A 26,640-nucleotide genomic window follows, 5' to 3' on the forward strand; every position below is an offset into this window, starting at 1 on the left:
GATAAACGTATCCCGAACACAAATTAAAGTTTTGCAATTCAAACACCTCAACGGACATTCATAACACATTTAACCACTCCTTTTTTCTCTCACCAAATCTCTTCACCGAAAATAGACGATATAGAAGCTCACAACATGTCGCAATGCGACGAGTTGCAAGCTTATATAACTGCTACTTTTTGTCAAATGTTCATCCCAGAATAGGGACACTAGGGTTCATGTATGGATAAATTACCATGCTCCACTCACTCTCCCAGACTAAATAAGTAAACAAAGCAACCTTCAAAATGCCTTTTTTCTTCCTCACATTATTTATACTATGAGGTTTTGGAATAAAATGCAGCAAATTTATAATTCAGAAAGATTAATTAAGAACGAGAGATTATGTGGAAAACGTTATGTCAAGACGTCTGGTCTTATATAGACTACAGTAAACATTTATAAATTCACATATGTTTTCCTTCTAAACAAGCATCCAAGGGGACAAGCTCAATCTCATTTTTAAGAAAGAAAACTTTATTTAGTGATTTATAAACAAAACACATTACCACTGTATCCATTTAGGTAAAATAAAAAAAGAAAGCTGAAAAATAAATGAAATTCACTACTTCACCGTCACAGTTGATGAGCAGGTGTCCAAAAAAAAAAAAGGTTTTACAACAGATCTGTGGTGTCCATATAGGACAGCACATCACCACCATAGGTAACCACCATACATTGGGAATAATGACAGCATGGACTCTCACTAAACACAAGCATACACTACATATACCTTTTTTTCTTCTTTTTTTTTCTTTTTTACAATGGAAACTTTTTTCAGTCATTTTCTTCTTTTTGTGAAAGGAAACAGATAACTCATCATAGGATCATACATATTTCAGTTACAATATTACAGTGTTAGTTAGATCATCATGTCAAAGCCAGACACAGGAAGTGTTTTGTTTTTTGTTTTTTTTCTTTGCTTATTCTCAAAAACATAAATCATATTTGGGGAGGGGGGAAGAAACAGAAAATCAGAACAGAGCTGCGTTCAAGGTTATCACACTAGCATTGACAAATATCTAAAGAGGTTTAGTTAACGCCATACAACACCACCGTCCGTGGAGTGTGAAGGGTGGTAATAGGTAGAAGATGCTTGGCAGAGACAGTAGTACATACAAATATCTCCTGTGCGAGTCATGAAGTAAAATGATAATACAAAAGAATAAAATCATAGCCATCTATCTATTTATATATATATTTCTCTATATAGTATGTGTTTCTGTTTGAGCAGTACATGCAGCAGCCACTTAGTGGAGTGACGTCATACTGAGCCGCAAAACTTTGGGGACGTGGCAACAAGTTACAGGCAGGGGAGAGGGACCAATAGAAGCAGGGCAGAGGCGTGTCTCCGCCTCTTTACAAAACCTCCTGAGAGAGGATTGGTGGGATAGAGCTGTGGGATGGGAATTAGATGCCCATATATTTTCAGCAGGTTTAATTTACTAATATAGAGACAATCAATGAAAAGCAAGTCTACGCTACATTTACAGCGTACATAAAAGCCAATATGTGACTCACCTCTTTTGATTCGACAATCCTAAGCAACCAATTTCATGGACAACTGTATTCTCTTGTACATGGAAGGGGAGGGCCAGCCCACGGCACCTATCGGCCTGTTTTACCCGAGGCCTCTACCCCTCCTGTCATCCACTCCATCCCACCTGGTCCCCTCTCATCAGTGACTACAAACAGGAAATGAACATCATATTCACAATTTAAAAGCACTGAACCGTTTTGCACTTAGAGAGACGTCTGACAAGAGTTCACAGAGTCGACCCCCAACTGGTGTTCCCCAGGCCTTGTCCACATTACTCCATGCTGTTGCCAGCACACCACAATGTTCAGATTAGGCCATTCCCAGGACCCTTCCTGAGAAGGGGATCAGAGCAGGGGGTTGGGTGGGGGTGAGGGTGGGGAGGTCTATGGTCAGCAAAAGGATAAAGACTGAGGGGCAAAGGGGTAGTGGGCATGACAAGCAGAACCACTGCTGTTAAAGCTTTAAAATCATAAGAGATACATGAAACAATAAGAAATGCAAGAGTGTTGGGAATTGTGCCTCTTCTCTGAGAACAAATTAACAAAATGAGATCATGTTCACAAACTCTTATCATCGCATAAAGAGGCAGTCAGTGGGCTATGGTACAGGATGGGCTTGCGGGGCAGTTGGGTCTTGGGATGGAAGTGGGTGGCTTGTGGTAGCTTGGGCCAAGTAGGGGGAAGGAGAGTAGTGGTAAAATCAGGGAATCAGGTAAGGATGAGTTGCTACCAAACATTCAGAGCAGAAAGCGTTAGACTTTTGCTGAGTAGCAGGGACAGAAGAGAAGATATTATCAAAAGCGCGAGACCTTCTTGGTGTTCTACAAGGATTCATCCTAGACCAGTGACAAAGGGCTTAGCCACTGGCCAGCTCAGCTGGTAACTCTCCACTCTGTGGTTTCCCGGGAGAATTTCAGGTATGTTCTCTCTCCATCTTTCCTTTGCTCTCTGCATTAGGCGGTTGGGTTTCTAGCAAGAGATGTAGCTCTCTGTGTCCCTTAAGAAAGCAGTGAGCAGGCAGGGAGTGACTGCAACGGAGGCTGCTTCCAACCTGAGAGAGTTGATGCACACAGGTGTGCCGTCTAGGAGACTGTGCTGGGCAGAAAGCTTGCAGTGTGTCTATTTTAAAGCACATTTCTTTGATGTTGGTTGTTTTTGGCTCCATTATTTTTTCATCTCTCTCCAGGTCTCGAGTGCTTTCAGTGTCCACTTCGTCATGATGAGTCTGTGTATTTGCGTTTGCATATTTGTGTGTGTGGCACGTGTGCATGAGTGTGCATGAGTGTGTGTGTGTGTGTGTGTGTGTGTGTGTGTGTGTGTGTGTGTGTGTGTGTGTGTGTGTGTGTGTGTGTGTGTGTGTGTTGCCATCTTAGGAAACACTGACTGTTAACACCAAAGGAAGCTGCAGCAGTGTCATGGTAGCCTTAGCTTCAGCAACTCTCTCCTGTGCTATTTACAAGTTAAGTGTGTCCAGCTCCAAATAACATACATGTTACTCAAACTTGTCTATTTCTTCTGATTACTTTCTTTTCTTTTTTCTTCTCATTTCCTTTTTTAATCTTTTCCCTTAGCTGGCACATAGTATTTTGTTGTTTGTTATTGTTGTTGTACAAGGTTGTTGTTTTCTCTCAGAGAGAGTGGTTTACACATTATAGCTGGGGAGTGGGGTAAAACAGAGGTGCCAACATGCCAAGTGGGTGAAAGGTTGAAAACAGAGGGTGGGGGTGATTTGTGACCCCTCCTGATTCGAAATGGGTGGGGCCACATGTCAGCTCCGGGAGTATAGGCACAAGGGGGTGTGGAGAAAAAATCTATTGTATTTTGTCTTCAAGGCAATATTAACAATTTACCTTATTAAGGGATTGCAGGTGAAAAGGAATCTTTGTAGGGCCAGATTTTCACAGAGGGAGTTTGAAGATATTAACGGTTAGATTATGTGATAATGTGGTTCTGGGAAATACTGTTCTTTTCACCCTCTGTGGACTTTGGTTGGTACCTCTGTATTAGCAATGCCCCTTCCATGTTCCATACTCTTTCTGTTCCTTCTCCTCCTCTACTCATCTCCATCATCTTTGCCCTTATCCTTCTTATCTTTCTTCTCCTTCTTCTTCTTCTTCTTCTTCTTGGCCTCCTCTTTCTTGCCAAATGTGATGAAGTCACTCTTGTCATCCTCTCCACCCTGGTTCTGTCGAATGGAGATAATGGCTGGGGAGCCGGGGATGATGAAGGCTTCTGGGGGAACGTCACCGGGCTTCAGGTGCTGGGGAGGCGCACCAGGGCCACCGGCTCCGTAGCGGAAGTGCCAGCTGTTGCTGTCAACGCCAGCTCCCATTGGAGGGGACACCTCTCCCCCCTCACCATCTGAAAGGAACAGAAAAAGAAAGATGACATATTATTATTATTATAATTATACCCTCACTTTACATAAAAACGAATACAAATTGGTTATTACATCATAACTACGCAATTACCAGATATATCTATGTAATTGTCTCTGCAAGGCCAACGGGTTGGACTGCTCGGCATCAAACCTTGCATGCACACTCCTCCCAGTAGGCCAAGGAAGACAGACACTCCAGCTCACATTCTTCAAATAGGCTCATGATGTGGTGCTATACAGTACCAGGCCGCTATATGCCTTTCGTCAAACTCATGTTCATGTTGCCGTTAACATTTTGGATATTTGAAAAGATATCAGTCTCTGTGACCACATGACATTCAATGGCAGCATACTTCAGTGTGTAACAATGTTGACCACAGAAAGAGTTCTCCGTTTTCCTTAGCATCCACGGTTATATCATGAATCGGTCCCTAATCGCAGATATTCTGTGTGAACCAAGCATGACACGGTACAAATGGGAGGTTTCACCCCGCCGTCTGTTATGTGGTAAGCAATCAAAGGCACCCGCCTGGCCATGGCTAAAGAGATCAAACCCTCCACCCTACGGACAGGAAAGGAAAGGTCAGGGAGTGAAGCAGTGGCATTTTAATGGAAAGTTAAATGTGTCATTTACCCGCAGAGTGCATGTTTGGAAAGATGGCATTGGGATTAACTTTTATGACCAGAACTACACTGGAGCAATAAAGCGTAAGAAGGCAAATGCAGATACCAACATCACGATGTGAGCTGTGTGCTTGTTTGGTTATGTGTGTGTATGGGGGGGGGGGGCACTGAAGTGAACCGCCTTACAATGTAGCTGACTGCCCCATCCCCCATCTGAGCATGTAGCCTACAGATAGTTAACAGGCACTCAGGCAGGTGTGAAACTGTGTCTCTTCGCTACCACCAGTCACTCTGTTCCTCTTCAAGTCTCTCTAGTCTAACCCATGACTCACTGCAGCAAAGCAACACTTGGCACAGCCACCCTACCAACACATCAATCTGCCCAAGGAGAGAGACCTCTCCTCCACACAAATAAATAACACCATTAAAGGGGTGGGACCATGCCCATGAACAACTGCTCAGTAGCAGAAGTACTAAACCAGAGGAGCATGGTCACAAATCCAACACTTTGAGACTGGGCGTTATTCAGCTAGTGGTGCAAAATTAACCCACTCAGCCCATCAGAAAAATACACCCTTCTTCCACACTACACTGACCTACTTGCAATACTTTCTTCACACATCCCTTTTTAGTTATTTTCTCTTTTTTTTCTCTAAATTGCTCCAAAGGGTAGAATAACCGAGCAGGGATCCATCCCAGTGTAAGGAACCATATCTGGAAGAAAGAGCATGACCTCACAACACGTCAGGCCCACATCTCCCCATCCTCTCTCCATTCCTCCTGTACCTGATTGGTTCTTAAAGCATTATATACTTTGTCATACAAAGAATAGCAAAGAATAGCCAATCTATGAGCATGTATTTGAACCCTCTAGACTTAGTAAAACGGACCTGAGTTGGACCACTTTTCCCCCTCTATACCAAATCTCGTCACCAAAAATAGCTTATCTACAAGCTCACAACGCGTTGTGTTTCGACTAAATGTTCCCCCCATAATATGTATGCTGGGGTTCAAATGGTTGAGACACTATATCCACATTTTTGGACTATTTCCACCTACAATGACATGCCAAAAAAAGCGGTTAAGTATATTCACTCTACGTTCAGTATCAATTCTCCTCGTGTTGCAGCTCTTAGTCCAAATGGACCATGTCAAGATGAATTGCACTGTTTGCTATATCCCTAGTGTGGTTGGGGGAGAGGAGAGCTTGTTTTGTTACCTCAACAAGGCAAGTGTACTGACAGTGTGGGCAACTAGACGAGCGAGTGGCTCGGTGAGTGGTGAGCAGCTGAAGGCCGCACGCATGATGAGTGCATTGTCCGAGTTGACAGGCCATGGTGGGCGGGATCGTTTATCATGTGAAAAATGAACGCTCCTTTCACCCGTCTCAGCCAATCACAAGCCGAGGCTATTTTGTGCGACACTGCTATACGACGAAGTATAATAGGGTTTAAGTGGTTAATATCTCATTCTTCCCTAAGCTTCTCTCTCATTTTTCCTGCATGTGCTGAACTAGTTTTGAAAGTAGACTGGAGACAAGAGGAGATGAGGACAGGGCAGAGGAGGGATGTTAGAGCCAGACACCACGTTCTCCTCATCTAGACAGACACAACAAGAGTCAGCTTCATTTACGCTGGAAGAGCCTTCCTTCTCTAGAGAAACAAACAAAAAATAACATCCTCATCTGACCCCTGAACAGTATCAAGACACTGCTTTTACAATTTCAACAGAAAAGTAAGGCTGAAGGTAATCTCTCTTTTTTGCCGATGGGTTCCCAGATTGGGCAGAAGGTAACACATAATAATATAAACAATAGCAATATCAATAACAACAACAACCAACAATTAAAAAAAGAGAAGTTTACATGCACAAAGAGAGTGGATGATCTTGATCAGTCTCATTGACTGTTTTGTCCCCGTTCTAGTTTTCCTAGTTCCATGTTCCTGTCTGGCCCAGCTGTATGTCATTTGTAATTACCCCCCATGTGTATATTAGTTTTGTTCCCCAGTCAGTCCTTGTTGGATTGTTGTCTAGTGTTACGTGTTTCTGTTTAAGAGCTTGTGCTTTTGTTAACTGGGTCCCCTGCATTAAAACACATTCATCTTGGGATTTTGATCACTACCCGCCTAGCTGTGCAGCACTGGGGTCCTGAACGTGACAAGAACATTGGCATTTGACGTGAGAAGGACATTGGCATTTGATTTACACATCTGCTATTGTCCTTGGAAAAATTGCCCATCTAAAACAGGGCAGGCAGTTAATAAGACACCCAAAGCAAATCTGCCGTCATGAACAAAACAGGACCCCTGAGAGTGATACGAGTCATGTCGGGAGCAGACAGATTGATCTGTAACTCTCTCATACAGACAGTGTCAGAGACATTACAGGTGTATCAAAAAAGCAGATGACATTACTGGGTCTGGCTATGTCAGAATGAACCTGAAAAGGTCACACAGACATTTCCTGACTCTATGCTATTTGGATTTACTACCAACACTATGTAATGGCGTTACACTCTGGTATGAGAGTTGCAAATATGTCACAGACACTGTGGATATTTCAACGCTCTGATCGATATGTCTTCATGTGTCCTGTGAGCCTGCTTTCATCCCCCCCACCCCCCTCATCCACCTATTTTCTCTCTCCTTGTTCTCTGCCTCTCTGTTCCTTCATGGTGGTAACAGAGGTACATGTCTAACCCAGCACTGATCCCCGCATAGTCGATGCTTCTATCTGATTTGACGATGGCTGTTGCAGAGGAAAAAACTCTCTCACTCCCTCTCTTCATTTTTCTCTCACATAACACCCACCCTCCCTTCCTCCTCCCCCCCCCCCCACCCTCTCTCTCGTTTTCCCTGACCTTTCATCTAATCTAGCGTGAAACCCCAGCAAGCCAACACCCATCCCTCCCAGTTATTGATAGAGCCTTAATTATGCCTATCAGTGTTTATGGTAACATTAATGCAATTTGTAGTTGAACAGCTTGTCCATCAGCAATCACTAATGGGAACATTACAGACGACAGTGAATAGTTCAAGTGATGGCCAAATCCTCTTGCTGGTCTTTCCATCCTCTCTCTCTCTCTCTCTCTCTCTATCTACCAACAGAACACTCTCTGCATTCAGTCTCAACCCCTCACTCTGTATATATTGTCAACATGTTAACACTACAGCAACATTGTAATACGCAATCACACAGAATAAACAGATGCTGTGATTTTCTCTGTGTCTCTCCTTAGGTTTCACCTATCTGTGTTACTGAATGTCAGTCCAGTGTGTCTGTGTGCGTGTCTTCCCTTCTCTCTGCGCGAAAAGTTTTCACAGCCACTTTAAATCATCCAAGCTCCATTTTGCCACGTCTACTTTATTCATTCCGTCGTCTCGTCCTACCATTGGCCGGCTGCATGGGCAGAAGCGCAGTGGAGTGCAGTGCAGCGTTACATAACGAGTCGGAAGAGAGAGGATGAGGAGGAGAGGAGGAGGAGGAGGAAGAGGGGCGAGGAAGTGCAAGGATGCGGATATGAAAGACGATCCTTACCACCAAAAGGCAAGAAAGGAAAAAAGAAAAGAAAAAACAGAAATAGACAAAACTGTGAAGGTGAAGATATTTCGCTGTTGGCCAAAAACCTTGCATGTCCAAAACCGTTAATTTTCATGAAATGACAGAAAAAAACTGTCCCAATCGATCTAATGGAATTATGCCATTTAATAACAAGCTCTAACACTTGCAACCTGACATCTCTGTTTTGGGTATGTCATTATAGACAAATTCTTTCAAAGACTTACATAAATAGCCTTTCATAGATCTACAAGCTCATAGTGTGTTGCAATGCAACATGGTGTAAGCTTGTAGATTGATTATGTTTGCATTTTTTATAAATAGGACTTAAGTGGTTAAATAATTTATACATTTATAAAATGTGACCAATAGCATTGCAATAGCAATGAAAATACATTTTAAAAAAAGGAAGAAAAAACGAAATATGGAGATACAAGGTTTCAGTGACAATTCTGTAGTATTTTCTTTTTTGGGGGCGGGGGAGAGGGGCACTGCAGTGCTGGAGGATTGTGGGTTTGTTATGATAGATCGCCCTCAGCTGGGACCACGCCCTTCTTTGAGAGAACACCTGCGCCCCTTCTTGTGTGTTGCTCTCTGTCGGTCTGTGTGTGTCTGCTTTTGGTTGAAACATGGTGCGATGTTGCCGTCTACGCGTAACCTATTCTTATTCATCTGTCTGTTTTCATCCCTTCGCCTGGGTAGTGATAGGAGAATGTGTGTGCATCTCTGCATGAATTACCATATATTTCTCAAACCGGAAGCAGTAAATCAGAGGAAAAGTAATGCCGGAATTAAAACCGTGCTGGCTGGCTGGCTATGTCTCTTTAACAGCAATTGTGAAGTGTGGGCTACTACACAAATACATCATAATGTTGTGTTTCATACCAGGTTGCATACCTTGGTGCATGATCCCAGAGGAATCTTGTGACAGATGGTGGAGACAAGCTATGCCAAGAGACTGTCCTTAACAGCCTTGCAATAAAAAACAAAGTCTATGTGGGGTGTGTGAGTGTCTGTAAGGACCTCTCTGTGTGTACAATATGTGTGTTTGAATGTCTATGCTATTATATTAAAGTCCTTAATAGTGACATGACTAAACAACAGAGCATTAAAACAGATTTATTCTCCACAGAACAGAGAGAGAGAGAGAGAGAGAGAGAGAGAGAGAGAGAGAGGCGAAACTGAGAGATGAAGAGAGAAAAAAAATGAAGGGTTTCAAGACCTGAAAGATCGAGAGTTGGTTATGAAAATAATACAGAGAAAAAAAGAAATTAAAGGGTTTAAGAGACAATAAATGAAAGCAAATGTTTGAAATACATGAGTAAGTAGAAAAGGGTTGGAAGGGGCTCAGAAACAGAAGGCAAAAAGTCCCTGACAGCTTCTAGAAAGTTCTACCTTGAGTTAGCAATGTGTCACAGATCTCCTTAGATCACCTTGCCTCAAAGTACAGCCCAAAAGTATGTCAGCCTTGCTTGCATTTTGATGACTGCCTTTCCTAACAATTCTCCCACCAAAATCTCTAGTCTTGTGGATTGAGCCTAATCTCACGGCAAATTCGTAGGCAGAGTAAAGAAAGGTGCAATATAACGAGTACATCTGCAGTGGTAGGGAGGTGGTCTAGCTGAAATGTTGAGAAATGTAGACCCTGTGTTGGCGTAGGAACAAGCGGAATACCTGGACAAACGGGCGTTCCGTCTTAGCCCGCCCCCACCCCCCAAAACACTCTCTCTCTCTCAGTGTTGCCTCAACAGGTGCAAGATGCTGTCTCTATTGATGTGTGTGTCCATGGTTGTGTGTAACTGTATGTGATAACACCAAGCAGTGATGCAGAAAGACCTGCACTGAAACCTGCCCCTCTGCAGTACAGCACAGCCTCAATGTATGTAGGTCAGGCTCTTCGCATCCTCTCTCTTTGCTTTCACCTTCCTGACCATCACCTCTCTCCCCCTTCACACCACAGACACATCCCTAGCCTTTAACCATCTCACTCTTTCCTCCACTTCTGTTTTTAATGCTTCATCATTTTCCTCTGTCACCAGCTGATTTCCCAATGTTTATCCCTCTCTGTTTTTTTTTAGCTTGTTTCATTTTTATTTTTTTGTCTCCCTCCACCTCGCTAATCTTCGTTGCCATGAATGGTTGCTGTGGAAACTAAATCCTCCAGTGAAGCAGTCGGACGCAGGAGTCACGGTGACAGTGTTGGTGCTGATGGAGAGTATAGCTGCAAACTCTCTCCCTCTTCCTATCCCTCTCCCGATCCAGCCTCTCCTCCCTAGCAACAGCAGCCTCATACAGCCCTCCCTCCCTCCCTCTCTGGTTTGCTCTTTCCTTTTCACTCTCTGCCTCTGTCCATCACTTTTCCTCAAACTCATTGGCACTTTGGTCCCCTGCAGCCAACTTCCATCTCTTCTGCACATCATGTGCCTATCCATCTTACTCTCTCTCTCTCTCTCTCTCTCTCTAGTCTCCCCACTTTTGCCAGGGTTTCTCTCGCTGTTGTTCTCCCACACACGCGTCTCTCCCTGTCTCTGTCTGTCTGCAGGGGCTAGTTCCAATTGTACACAGCCCTCCCTCCCTCCCTCTCTCTCTGAACCCCATTGTGCCACTGGTTTTGAGACAGAGTCATGAAATGGAGGGAGATACAGAGAGGGGAGGAGCGAGAGAGAGAGAGAGAGAGGGAGGGGGGGTAAAGGGGGAAGAGTTAGACAGCATGCAGAACGCTTTTTCATTAATGTGAGTCTGTTAATCTGGGCGTAGCCACACTCCATCTGCCACACCAGGAGTACTACACAAAGCAGGCAGCCAACACACATACAATCTCACGCACGCACACAAACACATAATAATAATAATAATAATACACATAATGATAATAATAATAATACACATAATAATACAATAAACGCACAGCAGCACGCACGCACGGATACACACACACATACAAAATTAGAAAACAATGTACAAACACAGAAAGGTGCACACACAAAAATACAGACACACATGCACGCAGACACACCACAGTGACACCAACACGCACACTGTTAACCTAAGGAGAAGGAACAGGGGCGTTGTCAGCTGTGGCGCCTTGTGTCACATCCAGGGAAAAAATAGACTGCAAGACACCAAAGTACCCTGTACAATAACATTCAGGATGGAACAAGCCAGGCTGTTGACAAACCCAAATCCCAGAAATGCACTCTCTCTCTTGTATACAGTAGTCTCATTCCAACACTCTCATGACACATCCGATCAGCTGTTTGTTGGTTAATATTATCTAGGAATGACTAGTATCAACTATCATCTACCAGTTTAGGGCAATGGCTTCTAATACCAGGTCAGGGAGAGAGACTCCCACACCATAATTTCTCCCAGTATAGTTTTCATCTCGCAATAATAAACTGTACAGGACTACAGACTCACAACATACAGTTGTGCAGATTTCTCTTTTTCCTTTTTTTTAAATTATTATTATATATTCACACTGCTTTTCACTCTTTTGCATTTTGCTTTTTTCAGTTTTTCGATTGAACATTGATCATTGATTACATCTTGATGTATGTTTATTTGTATACCACTTAGGAGGCTCTAAGTACAAGTCTAAGTTGCTACAGTATTGTGCATGTATGTGGCTATAAAAACCGAGAACGCAGTTACAGAGCACAACTAGAAAGCTAAGCTAACAGCTGATCAACAAGGCTTTTTATTTGGTATCCACAAAACAAAAGTTCAAATGGGTTGAAATGTTAACACGTTACTATTGTCAGTTTGAAACCATCGATACTTTTGTTCCCACCCTGAGGTGAATGACCCACCTAAAAAACAAGCTGTAGTTATAAATAGCACAGGCTATGACACAATCAATGATGTGACTGGCCACATTGAATCAATAAATAGATTGATTTCATCTTTGGAAAATAACATACTTTGTATTCTGCTAAAACAACTACAGAAGTAAGTGCCTTTTCACATTCCTTTCAAGTACTAAGCCAAAGTCATTTTTGGTCCAATGAAAAGTCGAGCCGAGGCTAATTAGCAGTTTTCCACAATGCATGAATTAGCAGGGAGTTCTATTCTTATCCCTGCTGAGTCATGACTAAAACTTGCTGCATTGTTAGGTGCCTATAGATGTGTGATGGTGAAAACTTAATTTGCTTAAGGGCAAACAGCCCCGGGACATGAAGTTTCTGGAATCTGGTTAGAGGAATTGAGTGGAAAAGGCTGAGAAATATATAAATAATTAAAAATATGAATTCAATCTTATGATCCTCATCAGAAAACAGACCTTTTCATCATGTAGTCCTTGAGGTCTTTTGCAACATTTCTATAGGCCAGTGGTTCTCACCCTGTGGGTCAGGACCCCCAGGGGGTCATGTGTTCAAATATGATTATTTTGGGGGGTCACGGCCTGAAAAGGTTGAGAACCATTGCTATAGGCTACCAGCCACACCTTCTTGTGTCATCTTAACAAGTTGAGCTCTTATGTCCCCCCTCTCTCTCTCTTTCAATCTGTTCCCCCTCATTCTTTCCAACCCCAGCCCCCCATTTTTTAAGTCTGACTACAGTTTATAGACAATTATTTCTAACCCTCCCCACGGCGGTGACATTGCGCCTGTCTCTGTGTGCTGTTGTCTTGTGTTATCTCGTGACTTCTGGAGCGTTAGCAACAGAAGCGAGCTCGCGTCAATACACAACACTACAAGTATATTAGTTACGTCAGGATAACTTGTGCAGTGCATGGCTGTGGTTACACATGGAGACGCCTGATTGAGTGGTTGGACAGAGTGTATTGAACATTGACCCTCGACGAAATGGCAATGTCCCTGTCAATCAAAAATAGCAAAACGCACCACAGATAACCCTTAACCTGAACAGTGGTTGGGATATGAGTTACCACACCAAAGGAGTGGAGCAGCGTCTGTGACACACTGACTGAAGGTACATTTAGCTCGCTGGCTATGCTTTCTGAAAGTCTCTGATAATGACTTTGATCTACTACATTGACACAACTTACATTAGGCTTACTCATCATTCTTGTTCATGGACCATTTAATTATTATTAGTAGATCTGCTATTTTCACTAGTTTGGGTCCCAGGCAAACATCTAATATCTCTTCTGGGTCTTGAGCTAAATGGTTTTGGAACCACTGGTTTACATCATCCAATTGAACCCACCTTCCCTTATGTATATATCCCAAGTTAATGAATGTTCCCATTTGATTTACATCATCAAATATAATTATTATTATTATTTCAAAGCTCACAAGGTGTGACACCGTGATGTGAGCTTGTAGATTGCGGTAACCGAGTATAAGTCAGCTATTAGTCTTTATACAATGCAAAAATATCTTGTATAACTCTCTTTCTATCCCTCTCCTTCTCATTCCAACCCACGCGCCCATTCAAGTGCCTGTAGACTGTATGTCTTCAACCAAGGCAAAATAATCGATGGTAGAGTGAAGGCGGATAAGTGTGTGTGTGCGTGTGCGTGTGCCTGTGCCTGCAAGAGTGGACAAGGAGAGACAGGAACAAGTGTGTGGGCAGTTTGTCAGCCAGCCCACCACACCGCCTCCTGTCTATAAGGGAAGCCAGGCCAGGTCATCTCTACAGCCAATTACAACAAATCACCTATTTATTTGCACTGTAACTGCATTGTTTTCCTCTGTCTCCACTCCAGATGCATGTCTAAATTATTTTTCCTCTGTCTCCACTCCAGATGCATGTCTAAATTATTTTTCCTCTGTCTCCACTCCAGATGCATGTCTAAATTATTGTCTCCGCCAGGCCGAAGGCTTGGCGAGAGAGTACGGTATGTTTTACCCCCTATCCGTCCGTCCGTGTGTCCTTTTCCCTCTGTCTCCACTCCGGTCTCTTTCATCTCTCCTCTATTTTCTGTTCGGGAAACTTTACTTTCTCTTTATTTTCTCTGCATCTTTTTCGATTTTTGGGTCCATATCCCCCATATGATTTGGTGGAATGTCAAAATCCCCCTCCATCCAAACTCAAATCTGCTACAGAAAGACCTGACTTTGACTTAAGAAATGCATCACCTAAGACCAACACAGTGCTTGTCAAATCAAAGTCATGATTATAGAGTTGGGGGTCTTTATAGAGTATGATTGGTACAGTACGAGAGAGAGACAGAGACAGAGACAGAGAGACACACACACACACACACACACACAGACAGACAGACAGACAGACAGACAGACAGACAGACAGACAGACAGACGTAATAAAAGAGGGGGTATGTGACAGATAATGTAATTGTAATGTGTGTTTGCCCACTGTGGTTCAGCTATTAAGCCTCTGTAAAAACATCCTGATGAAAATCAAATAAACTACTGAAACTCTCTCTCTCTCTCTCTCCCTCTTCCTGTTATAGAGAGCAGTGATAGCCATCTACTCCTGTGTAACACGTGTCACTTCCTCTGCACACCGTGCAGGGAAGTGAGAAGAGTGGGTCAGGGCGATCTCGTAGCTGATACCTCTGTATTCCTCACTTTATTATTTTCCCTGATTGTGATAAGCCTTAGAGAAATCTTCTGTTACTGGTGCAAGATGGTCTTAGCACTGAATGTTTAAGTCGTTGGTCTGATTGCAGACATTAAGAGACGTAATTAGTCGGGCCAGTGGTGGACAGTAACAAAGTACATTTACTTGAGTACTGTGCTTAAGTACATTTTGTGAGTATATGAACTGTACTTGAGTATTTATATTTTTGGATACTTGACTTTCACTCCACAACATTTCAAAGACAAATATTGTACTTTTGACTCCACTACATTTCTACAAAGGGAAAAAGTACATTATGAATTAAAGACTTAAGCCCCATTTCAAATAGTGAAAATAGCAGACCTACAAGCTAACAAGGCGTCGTTTGTAGATCTGCTATTTTGTGTGCATGCATTGATATTAAAAAGAGAAATAGAAAATGTTATTTGTAATGTGTACTTTTGAAAGTATTTTTAAAAGCAAGTACTGTGAAACCCTCACTTATAGTTGAGTAATATTTGCCCAGGATATTTGCCTATCTATACTTTGACTCAAGTACTGGGGTTGAGTACTTTGTCCACCACGGGTAGGGGCCACAGTGAGAATGGTCTGGACTGGACCACTGCAGGTCAGTCCACTGGGACAATGTTCTTACCAGCAGCGCTGGACACGGTGGGCCAGTTCTGGACCAGCACCCCTTGGGCTCCCTGCATCACTGCCGACTCTTCCATGTGCACCGAGCTGGAAAACAAAAAGCACAGGCATACAGATTTCACACACTGGTAATATTATTCTAAGACACACAGTTTTTGCCTGATAAAACAAGCCAAGAACGAAAACACAAACCTATATGCACACATACAAAATCCGTTATGTTAATTTAGCAATTGGGTCCGTTACTACACACTCAGAGGTAAATGACCACTGGAGGATTTTACTGTGTGCCGACACAAAGTTTTCAGATATTTGTGTATTATGTCTGTCCCAAATAACTGGACCATAAGCCTCCAGGGACACTATTCATTCCTCTTTAGCACATCCATCCCATAATACACAGCATTACTAAATTAAACTGTGGTGATGTCGTGTGCCTGTGCATTTGCACGAATATGTGTGTGAGGGGGTCAACAGCAAACACCAGGAATCCAACTTTGAGATTAGGGCAAACCACCATGCATATTCCTGCCATTCTCTGGATTAGGGATTATAGATGGAAGTGTTTACATTTTCACACCCACCCCATGGGATTTCAACACTAAATTATCTCCTGTGTGTTGTCTTTTCCAGTAGCATGTGTGTGTGTGTGTGTGTGTGTGTGTGTGTGTGTGTGTGTGTGTGTGTGTGTGTGTGTGTGTGTGTGTGTGTGTGTGTGTGTGTGTGTGTGTGTGCGTGCGTGCGTGCGCATGTGTGTGTGAATATGAACTCTTAAATCTGCTGATAAAGATATAAACCAGTCCATATGTTTATTTAAAGCTGCACTCCAGCTCTCAGTCCCTATTTGCTGCTGTGCCATTTTCAATCCCCTATCCACTTATTTTCCCCGAGTGCAAAACTGGGTCTCTGAAAGTTTAAAGTCTCACTGAGGTCAGACGAGTACTGTTGGGCCTGATTCATCCAAATCACCCTGTCTCACTGTGTGTTACTGTCTGTTCCTGTCAAGCTGTCTCAATCTTGTTACCTGTTTATGCCCCTCTTGTTGCATTATATAAAGCAAAAATCCACTCTACAATCAGCTTAATACACCATTTTTCTCTTGGTATTTATTGAATTTAAACCAGGTCAACAACATTTAGACTGAAAGCAGCTAGAAACAGAACATCCAGGATTGGGATATCAGAGAGATACCGGTAAGAATAACCACCATTTTGTGTATGCTTCCTGTGCTCTGTGTGTGTGTCTGTGCGTGGTCCAAGGTCAGACAATCACAGATTGGTCCCCTTCCTCTCCTGGCTCCTTTTCTATCTGATTTCTCCTTTACCCCCTGCTCCATCACTTCCTCCTCCTCTTTCATCTCTCCCCTCCCCACCCTGTGTGCATCTCTTTCTGTGTGTGTGCATGTGTGTCTGTGTGTGTGTGTGTGTGTGTGTGTGTGTGTGTGTGTGTGTGTGTGTAATGAGATTGTGAAAACGTATAATTTATGTGTGTGTGCAGCAGTTGCATGTAGAGGTGAATTGAGGGTGGCCATTTTAAGTACCGCTCAGCGCTGGAGTCATTGAGTTGCACTGATCAATTATTAATGGCAAACACTGGACTGATAACAGGCTTTTTGCCTAATGCCCGTCTCATTCTCTCTTCGTCATCTCCCTTTCCTCTGCTACCTGTCACCACATGTCTCCAACTTGTCTGCCAGGTTTTACACATTCCCATCTGTCTATATTTTTTCCACCCGTGTCATGGCTACAGCTATCCCAAAATGAATGTAGAGCTGAGCCTCTGACCAAGTGCAATTATAGAGGGAGAGACAGACAGGCAGACAGACAGAGAGAGAGAGAGAGAGACAGACAGACAGAGTGAGGGCGAGACAGACACAGAGACATATCGACAGAGACATACATTACATACACAGACAGACAGACAGACATACTGTGTCTTCCATTCAGGGATGAGATTGAAAGCAGGAATTTTGGTTGTGGTTTCTAAAATAACGAAATCTTTCAAACGACCTCTGATCATGCCATTGAATGAATAATATTAATGCATATATAAATATATGAATGCAGAAAGATAGGTGTCAGTGCTAGGGTAGGGAGTGATGAGAATGATTTACTACATAAGACTGATTTGTCCATGCAAGCACATTAACTCTCATAAGGCCCTGCTGTATTTATGAGAAAATGTCTGTAAGGCTAATGACACTCAGGGGGTACAGTCATGACATATGCCACACACACACACACACACACACACACACACACACACAATGCATCACACTTCGATGCATTGTGAGCAACCCTAACCATACAAATCAGGCATAACTCTAACCCTGACCTCAAAATGCGCAATCCTAACCCCAACCTAAATCTTTTCCTAAACGTAAGCCTACCTCCCCAAATTGTGTTATTTAAAAAATAGAAATGAATGCATTTATTTTTTGTAACCACAAAACAACCATTTAGCTTGTGGAGACCAGGAAAACGCAATGTCTATTTCTCAAATTCTATTACTTGTGGGGTCATTTGGCCCTCACTTGTGTAGTAATACAAACAGTCTATTTAGAGCATTCTATTTACAATGATTCTCTCATGTTTGCCGCAATGCTGATATAGCCACGAGGCAAGTAGGCAAGTCCTCTAAGCGTGTGTTTGTGTGTATATGAGTACTGTGTGCATGCGAGCTAGAGAGGAAGGGACAATGAGAGATGACCTAATTCAGTTTTTTCCCCAAGGGAGGGACTGGTTGGACTCCATCAATGACATCATTGACTGGCATCTGCCTGTGTGTGTGTGTGTGTGTGTGTGTGTGTGTGTGTGTGTGTGTGTGTGTGTGTGTGTGTGTGTGTGTGTGTGTGTGTGTGTGTGTGTGTGGGGGGGTCTCAACGTTTGGTCTTGTTCACTCGACTAGCTCCAACTTGTTAAACCTGGCACTGCTCGTTAACTTTGCCCCTATCTTGTTTGTATGGCCCTTGACTGATCTAACAGCCAGTATAGTGACCCAGTGGCTCATGGGTAATGTAATCCCTGTTGTAGTAATGTGAATACCCAACAATGCAAGTTTCCACCTGGCTTCCTCCTCTCCGCACTGTGCTGACCTCCAGCTTACCAATCCCCTGTCCCTCCCATGGGCCATCTCTACATTTGTCTAATGGCCATGCTGAAAGAGTCATATCTCAATGCCTATCGCCTAACAATCTAGCTCGCTCATATGCTCATTGCTCAGTCATATTTTGCAGTTGTTTTAAATGCTTGATCAAAGAGTAATAATGGCTCAATTTGTAACTGCGACGAGTGTCATCATTATTTCTGAGATGCATTATCATTACTGTACAGATAACAATTTTCCCCTAAAGATTAGACATAATCAAGTAATTATTTTCCCCTCGAAGTCTCACACTGTATACAGTGCAGAACAATTAATTTTCCTTTTGATGTCTGACATAGTAATAAGATAGGACCTGTATTGATCCCGTGAGGGTAATTCAGTCACCAAAGTCTGCTTGCAATAGTATGTGAAGACATTGTATACATGCAGGTTTCACTCAATATTCAGTGTAATTAACAGAGATAATGCTTCCACTCTGATGGGGAATTTCTATAATGATTTATTTGCATTAATGTGAGAGTCTGCAGGGGTTTACTAAATCAAGGTGAATGAGAATGGCTGGTGAATTGAGTATGTTCAAAGTCATCATCATTTATAGATCAAATCAAAATATCAGTGTTGATGGAGAGTATCGGCAAGAGTTACTGATGATAAAACATATAGAATAGAGTGAATAAATTGTGATTTGTGAATTTTAAACAAAAGCATTGTGGACAAGTAAAGAGTGATATAAGAGATGTTTTGTGCTTACCTCTGCATTACACCTCCTGCTCTCAGGGAGGCCGAGTATCGCCAGTCTTGGACTGGTAACTTGGGCTGCAAGAGAGAGTGATAAGGACTAAGTCTTAAGTACTACAAGAGATCACACAGCCAAAACCCAATACCATCTCATTAAATAGTCATAGGGAGAACCGCGAGGGCATGCATGCACGGGCAGATGTGTGTGCACATGCTCGCACACGGCAGCAGACACGCACACACACACACACACACACACACACACACACACAATAATGGTAACAGCTTGCTTCTGCCTGTGGAGAAAAGTAAGTGATGAGCTGAAACGTGTAGCTCTGCTCTTCTCCTCCCACTCCACACTCCTTCTCCTCCTCCCTCTCCCTGCTCCTTTGAGGAAGGGTGACTTTGAAATATCTCACTCCTCCGGCCCACTGACCCTGTCTCTGTGACACATAGGCCCCCCAGGCTACCCATCCTGAGTTAGTCTACTCAGGGTCGAGCTTGGACTTGCAAGGATGCATTTACTGGTAAATGTTACACTCAGTTTAATTTAAATGTTTCGTGTGCCCCCCCCCCCCCTCCCTCCATTCTGCTCATTGGACCTCATATTCCTTCTTCACATTTTATCCTTTCTTGAAATCAAAACGTTTGGTGCTACTGTCACACTACGTGCCTCAGTTAGTTCTCCTCCCTTCACAGTGAGGAGCACAGGTGTGGTATCAGTTTAACCCGCTCAGCTCTGCACCTGCTCCTATACGCATTCTGACATCAGCATAACAGAGCCGAGACAGACATCGCTGTCTGGTGACCTTTTTGACATTGCAATATGCTGACTAGCTTAGCATCATTGGAGTTTCAACAATGAAGGCATAAAGATATTTTTAAAAAAAACATGACACAGGTGTATGGTAATGAAATAAGACCCAATGAATGTGGTCAAAGGACTGAAATTCATTGGTGTCTGGGACTCTTTAGTGAGATTGTGCTCATTGTTGTTTACCAAACCACAGATAAGATTGCATCTCAAACCAACCACTAACAGTGATAAGCCATTTAGAACCCACACGAATATGAACTTCTCCCTTCACACCAAGCAGTTGATATGTGACCCATTTCCTTTCCAGTCTACAAGACAGATGTCTCCGTCCTGCTGAGGCAGAATCGACCTCTGCACATCCACAGTAGACATTCATCAACCCGAAATCCAATATTTGGTCCTAATGAGAGAAGCCCGGTATCCCACAAGGAGCCATTCAGATAGAGCATATGGTCCACTGGGGCACAGAACACCCCACACCGAAGCATACAAAGCATTCATCAACAGAGGAACCCCAGAGCACCACTACATCATTTATTGAGAATTACATGTTAAATTGGAATTGTTAGAGGTAAAAAGATTTTCATATACTGTATGATGAGAAAATGTATGTTCTTTTAGTGAGAAAGTGAGTGGCATGAAGGCTAGGATACCAACCCAATGTAGGAATTCAAAGCAATATGATATACAGTAGTTCAAAATAAGATAGAGAAATCTGCCTCAACAGCATTTGCTGCATCTGCTTTGGCACGATGGTGACCGAAGGGAGACCGCTCTGCTCGGCCATATGGTGTGCATGGAGCTAAATGAGAACAGACAGACTACCACTGCAGGTTAGAAAACAAACATCTGGAACCTAAATGTGTCCGCAGTCTGATATACTCCCCAAGAGAAGCAATACAAACGCACATTTATGCGAGAAAATACATTTACTTATTCTGGGGTGAACATTCTGTGAAAATAGCAGATCTACGAGCTCACAACGCATCACAACGTGATACGTTCTGAGCTTGTAGATCAGGTATTTTCGGCAAAAAGATTTGGTGTAAAGGGAAAAGGTAGGGGGGCCTAGTATAGACCCCTAGGGGACTATGGTCAATAAGTACACTTAAGTGGTTAATTTAAACTAATACATAAAAATAATAAATAGCTAAATCAACAGGGATAATGAGAGAAATCTTTTCCTTTTTGAGGGTCTAAACAATGCCCTGGGTTTGGCCTCTCCCTCCTCTCTCCTTTGTCTCTCTCCCTCCCTCCTTCTCTGCCTCCAAGTGGACACCCATCGCATGGATACAGAGCTCACACCTCCGCCATCAACACATTGTCCAATCACCTTGCATCCTCCACCTCATACACACTGATACAGCCAATCCGGGAGAGGTTCAAAGAAATGCGTCGCTGCCAGTTAATTACATAGCGAGAACATACATGACTGGCATTTAATGAGGAAAATGCCAGAGGATAAGGGAACAGTACCTAAATATTATTTTTGCTCTCTTTTTACACAGCCATTTTCTCTCTCTGTCCATTTTCCTACACTAGGCTATAGAGGGCTAACATAGTTTTTACAGAACCATCAGTCGATGAATAATACTAATCTTGTTGTGTCTGCCAAAACCACATACTGTAGGGCCAACAGAAGTTCAGTAATAGTTCAAATAAATACAGTGGAACTGAATGACTTGATGCTCTATATCCATATTTGTGTATATCTCTTTACCACCTAAGCCTTTTTTATAATTTGCTGTATGACAGTGTTGCGCACAATAGCAAAAATAGCTGATCCACAAGCGCAGCTCCATGCACTGTGATGTGACACATATGTCACACGTTGTGAGCTTGTTGATCATTTTCGCCTATTTCACAAATAGGGATGCCAGGCGTTAATGTGGTTAAAGACTCTGATAACTTCTGCAACCTCACCCCTTCCATAGCTCTATGGCTGATTGTTGTGAGCCAGAGAGAAGTATATGACCCGAGGGGGGTTTCTGTGCAGTGAGACTGGCATCTCACTAAGCTGGCTGAGGGCTACATTAATGTACATGTGTCCCCTCTGTCCAGTGATGACCAAAGGGCTGCCCAGCTGCCCACTGGACCAGAACAGTGTGACACTTATAGACCACAGTTGACCAATATGACTGACTATGTGAGGTCACAAGGAAATTTACTGATCGCTCTTCGGAGAGCAAACCGACATTCTGAGATCTGCGCTGTATAAAGTAGACCAAACTCATTGGTGAACAGAAATCACCCCGACATGGTCTTCTTATAAGCAACACATTAGTATTATCTGAAAAGCCTCAGAAATATGTAGCTTCACAAATATAAATAATATAGGGGAATGTGAGAGGGAATATACTGGAATATACATGAAAAAAGGCCTGAAGCTGGAGGAGAAAAGCACATAAACCATAATCATCAGAAACAAACAACAGCTCTCTAGAAAGCCAGACACGAAAACAGCTGCATGCACGCACACACACATGCACGCACGCACACAACCAGATAGCAGTGTTTCCACCCACTTGAGCAAAATACAGCTCCAACAGAGAGCTGCTGTTATGTATTCCATCTAAGATTATTTTAAAAACATGACAGTTTGTGGTACATAATGTACAATTCAGTAATCACATTCATAAAAGGACTACTGCCTGCAGAATATACTAAAACAAATACCATTTCCCTCTATGGTACACATCCCCTGCAAGTAATGAAAGGTCAAGTGATCCAGCTGTTGCATGCAGCTGTTGTAAAGGGTAAAGCAGGGTGTGGCAATTTAGTACATTTTGTTAAATGCAGCTCAAACAACAATGCTATGGAGGGCCAGGTTCACAGGTTCCCACTCAAAATAATGTATCTAATAGGCTTTATTTAAAAAAAACAATGTGACCAACAGTACAGATGAAAGCCCTCTACAGCTTCAGAGCCCTAAATGCCAACCACTATCACACCAGCAACCTCTCTCCAAGAAATGTGAACACAGTTGACTTTTCCCCCCTGATCTCCTGTGCCAGCTGTATCCTTAAAAGGTTGAGAGGCACTGTTAAATGACAAACAGAGAGAAACCCAGGCAAAGAGAAACACACCTGAATGGCAGTGGCATCTGGCATACTGAGCCGCCGTACAAACATCTGGCTGTGCTCACTCTGGCTGGTGACATAGCCTGAGCCCCAGGTGCCACTGTGGGGCCGGCCTGTGTTGTAGAACATAAAAGTGTCACTCCCTGACGTGGCAGTCAGGCATGTCTTATAACAGTACGTTTTGGTCATGGACCCGTTGCCCCGCACTTCAATATAGTGCGGCTCCACTTTGAGGTCGCGGCGAAGCGCCACATTGTTGCCGGGTTGCCCCCCTCCAGCACCACCGCCGCCGCCGCCTCCTCCACCTCCGGCCCCACCGCCAGCTCCTCCTCCTCCACCCGCTGAGGTGCCCCCTTCTGGCATATTCTTCTTGGACACACAGCACGGGGAGCAGGAGCCGGGCTGGGTGCAGTAGGAATGGCAACGTACGATGGCCAGCACGAAAATAGTGACCAGGAAGACAAAGGTGGTGGCACAAAGGGCTATAATGAGGTAGAGGGTGACATCAGAAAACATTCGGGGACTGTGGGGCCTGATGATACGCTTGGGGTCAGGGGCCAACTTTGGTGGCAACTCCATGACGTGTACGTGAACGGTGGCGGTGGAGGAGAGTGAGGGCAGGCCGTGGTCGTGCACCAACACCGTCAGAGAGAATGAAGTGGCGTTGTCCTCAACGACTCGCCGTGTGGTGCGGATCTCACCTGTGTGCTCATGCACCTTGAACAGATCCAGGTCTGCGTTAGTCTGTTCCAAGGCATACAGCAGCCAGGCATTCTGACCTGCATCACCATCCCATGCCAACACCTTGGTCACCAACACCCCTGCCTCTGCACTCTTCATCAGGGTCTCTGTGGTGCGTGTCCCATTGGCAGGTGGGTGGACGATTCTGGGCACGTGGTCATTCTGGTCCATGATGTAAACATAAACGGTGGCCACGCGACTGAATGGGGGCACGCCATTGTCCTGGGCCTTGACCTGGAAGTGAAATTCCCTCAGCTTCTCAAAGTCAAATGATCGAAGGGCGTAGGCCTCACCCGTGTCAGGCTTGATGCTGACATAGCTGGCTACAGGGATACCATGGTTGTTGTCATTGATGACAGTATAAATGATTCGCGCGTTCTCCCCAGTGTCAACATCTGTGGCCTTCACAACACACAGGGGGGCACTGGGAGTGTTGTTCTCTGTGACATACACGGTATATGATGTTTGCTCAAAGCGAGGCGGGTTGTCATTCACATCTGCCACGTCCACTTTGAAGGTCATGTGAGAGGAAAGGGTCGGGATGCCTCCGTCGATGGCAATGACTGTGACGTTGTAGGAGGATATGGTCTCCCTGTCCAGGAAGGCAGAGGTGACAATGGTGTAATGGTTCCGAAAGGATTTGATCCTAAAGGGAAGGTGAGGCATAATCTCCAGGGTCACCTGTTTGTTTGGTCCATGGTCACGATCAAACACACTGATCAGTGCTACAACCGTGTCGGCTCGAGCGTCTTCACGTACTGGACTTGACAGTGAAGATAACACAATCTCAGGAATGTTGTCGTTCACATCCAAAACCTCTACCACCACTTTACAGTGCACTGGTACTGCTCCTGCACCCCTGTCCATTGCCTGTATGTACATTTCATAGGAATTGGTCTCTTCATAGTCTATATTGTTTTTTACCCGAATTTCACCTGTGTTGGTGTCCATAGAAAACATCTCTCTGACCCTTTCAGGTGTGTAACTACTGAAGGAATAAAAAACATCCCCGTTGGAGCCCTCATCAGGGTCCGTTGCATTTAACTTGATCACCAATGCGCCCCTGGGCGAGTTTTCTGACAGTTTCACTTTGTAAACAGAGCTGTCAAACGCAGGCACGTTGTCATTGGAATCCAGGACACGCACGTTAATTCTGGCTGTGCCAGTGCGCTGCGGTGTGCCTCCATCTACTGCCGTCAGGATCAGCTGGTGAGAAGGAGTTTGTTCACGGTCAAATGGCTTTTTAAGAATTAGCTCAATGTGCTTACTGTTGGCAAAAGGTTTGATGGAGTCCAGCGCAAGGTGGTCGTTTGGGCTGAGGCGGTACTGTTTCACCGAGTTGGAGCCGTCGTCCGCGTCCTGTGCGCCCTCGATAGGGAACCGGGACCCGGTGAGAGCAGACTCCGAGACCTCAAGCTGGTATTCATCTCGAGGGAATTGTGGCGCGTTGTCATTTACATCAAGAATCTCCACGTCCACCTTGTGCACCTCCAGTGGGTTCTCAACGACCACTTCGAGGTCCCGAGAACAGGTGCCGCTGAATTCACAAATGGCCTCTCGATCGATGCGGTCACTCACCAGCAACTTCCCGGTGTTGTGGTTTATATTGAAGTACCTCCGGCCGTGGTCCGAGGTGATCCTGATGCGTCTGGTGGAAAGATTGTGTGGGTCCAGACCTAGATCACGGACAATGTCACCGACCACGGCCCCGTTCTCCAGCTCCTCTTGAATCGTGTACCGTAGTTGTGCATTTGCCAGGCCACCGAGTACAGAAATCACCACCAAACAAAAATAAAAAGGCACATTCTTTCTCATGCAGTAACAGCATCGCACAGTCACAGCCATCGCAAGCAGGCAGGATTCGCAGACGGGCTGGAGATAGCTGCTTTCCGCCTTTTTAGCTTGCTGTGCGTCCCCACCCGCCTCATCAAAAACGGGGGGAAAGTCCGCGCGTAACCTCGACTATGTGTAAGAGGACCATAGCACCCTCTGCGGAAAATGTGTCTCTTTTAAAAGACAATTTTCCGTTGCATCCATCATGTTCTCTTTTGCCTGTTGGGCTAATGCTTGTTTTGTTCCTCCGTATGAAACAGACCCCTGCTTCCCTCTCACGGGTGCCTATCGTGCTCTCTCCTCTTTTCCTCCCCTCCCCGCATGTTCTCCCTCAGTGTTGCCATGTCCGCTTATTATAAGCGATTTTGGGCTTCCTTTTCTGTAAAGTTGCTTGTAAATGTTGGTAGTTAGCAGGGTTTTTTTGTTGGGGGGGGGGGGGGGTGTTCTAAAGTGTAGTTGCTTATTTGGACTTGCTTCACAATTAAAAATAAAATCCCAAATTAACCAGTGGTTCTCAAATATTTTCATGATGGTGGACCCCAAATTAATTATGTAGGCTATTTGTCCCCCTAACCCCCCATCTGAAAATGTTTTGTGCCCAGGGGAGCCCCGTACCAGATGAAGTGTTGTTAGAATGTTTCAAAAATCTTCCAAATATTTCACATTTTATTTCAAGATCTTTTTGAAAATAGCAGATCTACACATTCACAACGCGTCACATCGCGACGCGTTGTGAGCTTGTAGATTGGCTATTTTCAAAAAGCCGACGCATATTAGGTTTAAAAGTGCTCATGTGGCCTGTAGTTGCTTCTTTTGGGCTTGTTTTCATAGACTTGGTTGCTTGTTTCTATCGCAAAACCTGGCAACACTTACACCGCTCTCCCTCCCTCTTTCTCTCTCTCTCTCTCTCTCTCTCTCTCTCTCTCTCTCTCTCTGTGTGCGATGGTGTCTGTGGCACCACCATCGCTGTTCAGCCTCTCCGACAAAAAACAGAGTCATACTTTAAACAAAATCCCGATAAAAACCGAGACAGCAAACTT

The 26,640-nt window shown here is 44.0% G+C and overlaps 1 protein-coding gene across 4 annotated transcripts in view; it reads right to left on the reverse strand.

The window, feature by feature from the left end:
• Positions 1-495: 495 nt before the first annotated feature.
• LOC308075516 (protocadherin alpha-C2-like) overlaps positions 496-26,640 on the reverse strand; it is a 162,537-nt gene continuing 136,392 nt past the window's right edge. For 2 of the 4 annotated variants that reach the window (XM_080415436.1, XM_080415434.1), the window contains 3 exons: positions 19,143-19,207; positions 15,288-15,373; positions 496-3,939 (listed from right to left, as the gene is read on the reverse strand). In XM_080415436.1, coding sequence (XP_080271562.1) covers positions 3,632-3,939; positions 15,288-15,373; positions 19,143-19,207 — 459 coding nt within the window. In that variant the 3' untranslated portion in view covers positions 496-3,631. Of the gene's footprint in view, positions 3,940-15,287; positions 15,374-19,142; positions 19,208-23,032; positions 25,843-26,640 lie in introns of those variants that run through there. The other 2 variants (XM_080415433.1, XM_080415435.1) reach the window with 2 other exon arrangements.

Source organism: Gymnoscopelus braueri (genome assembly GCF_963280865.1).
Source record: "Gymnoscopelus braueri genome assembly, chromosome: 20".
Lineage (NCBI taxonomy): Eukaryota > Metazoa > Chordata > Actinopteri > Myctophiformes > Myctophidae > Gymnoscopelus > Gymnoscopelus braueri.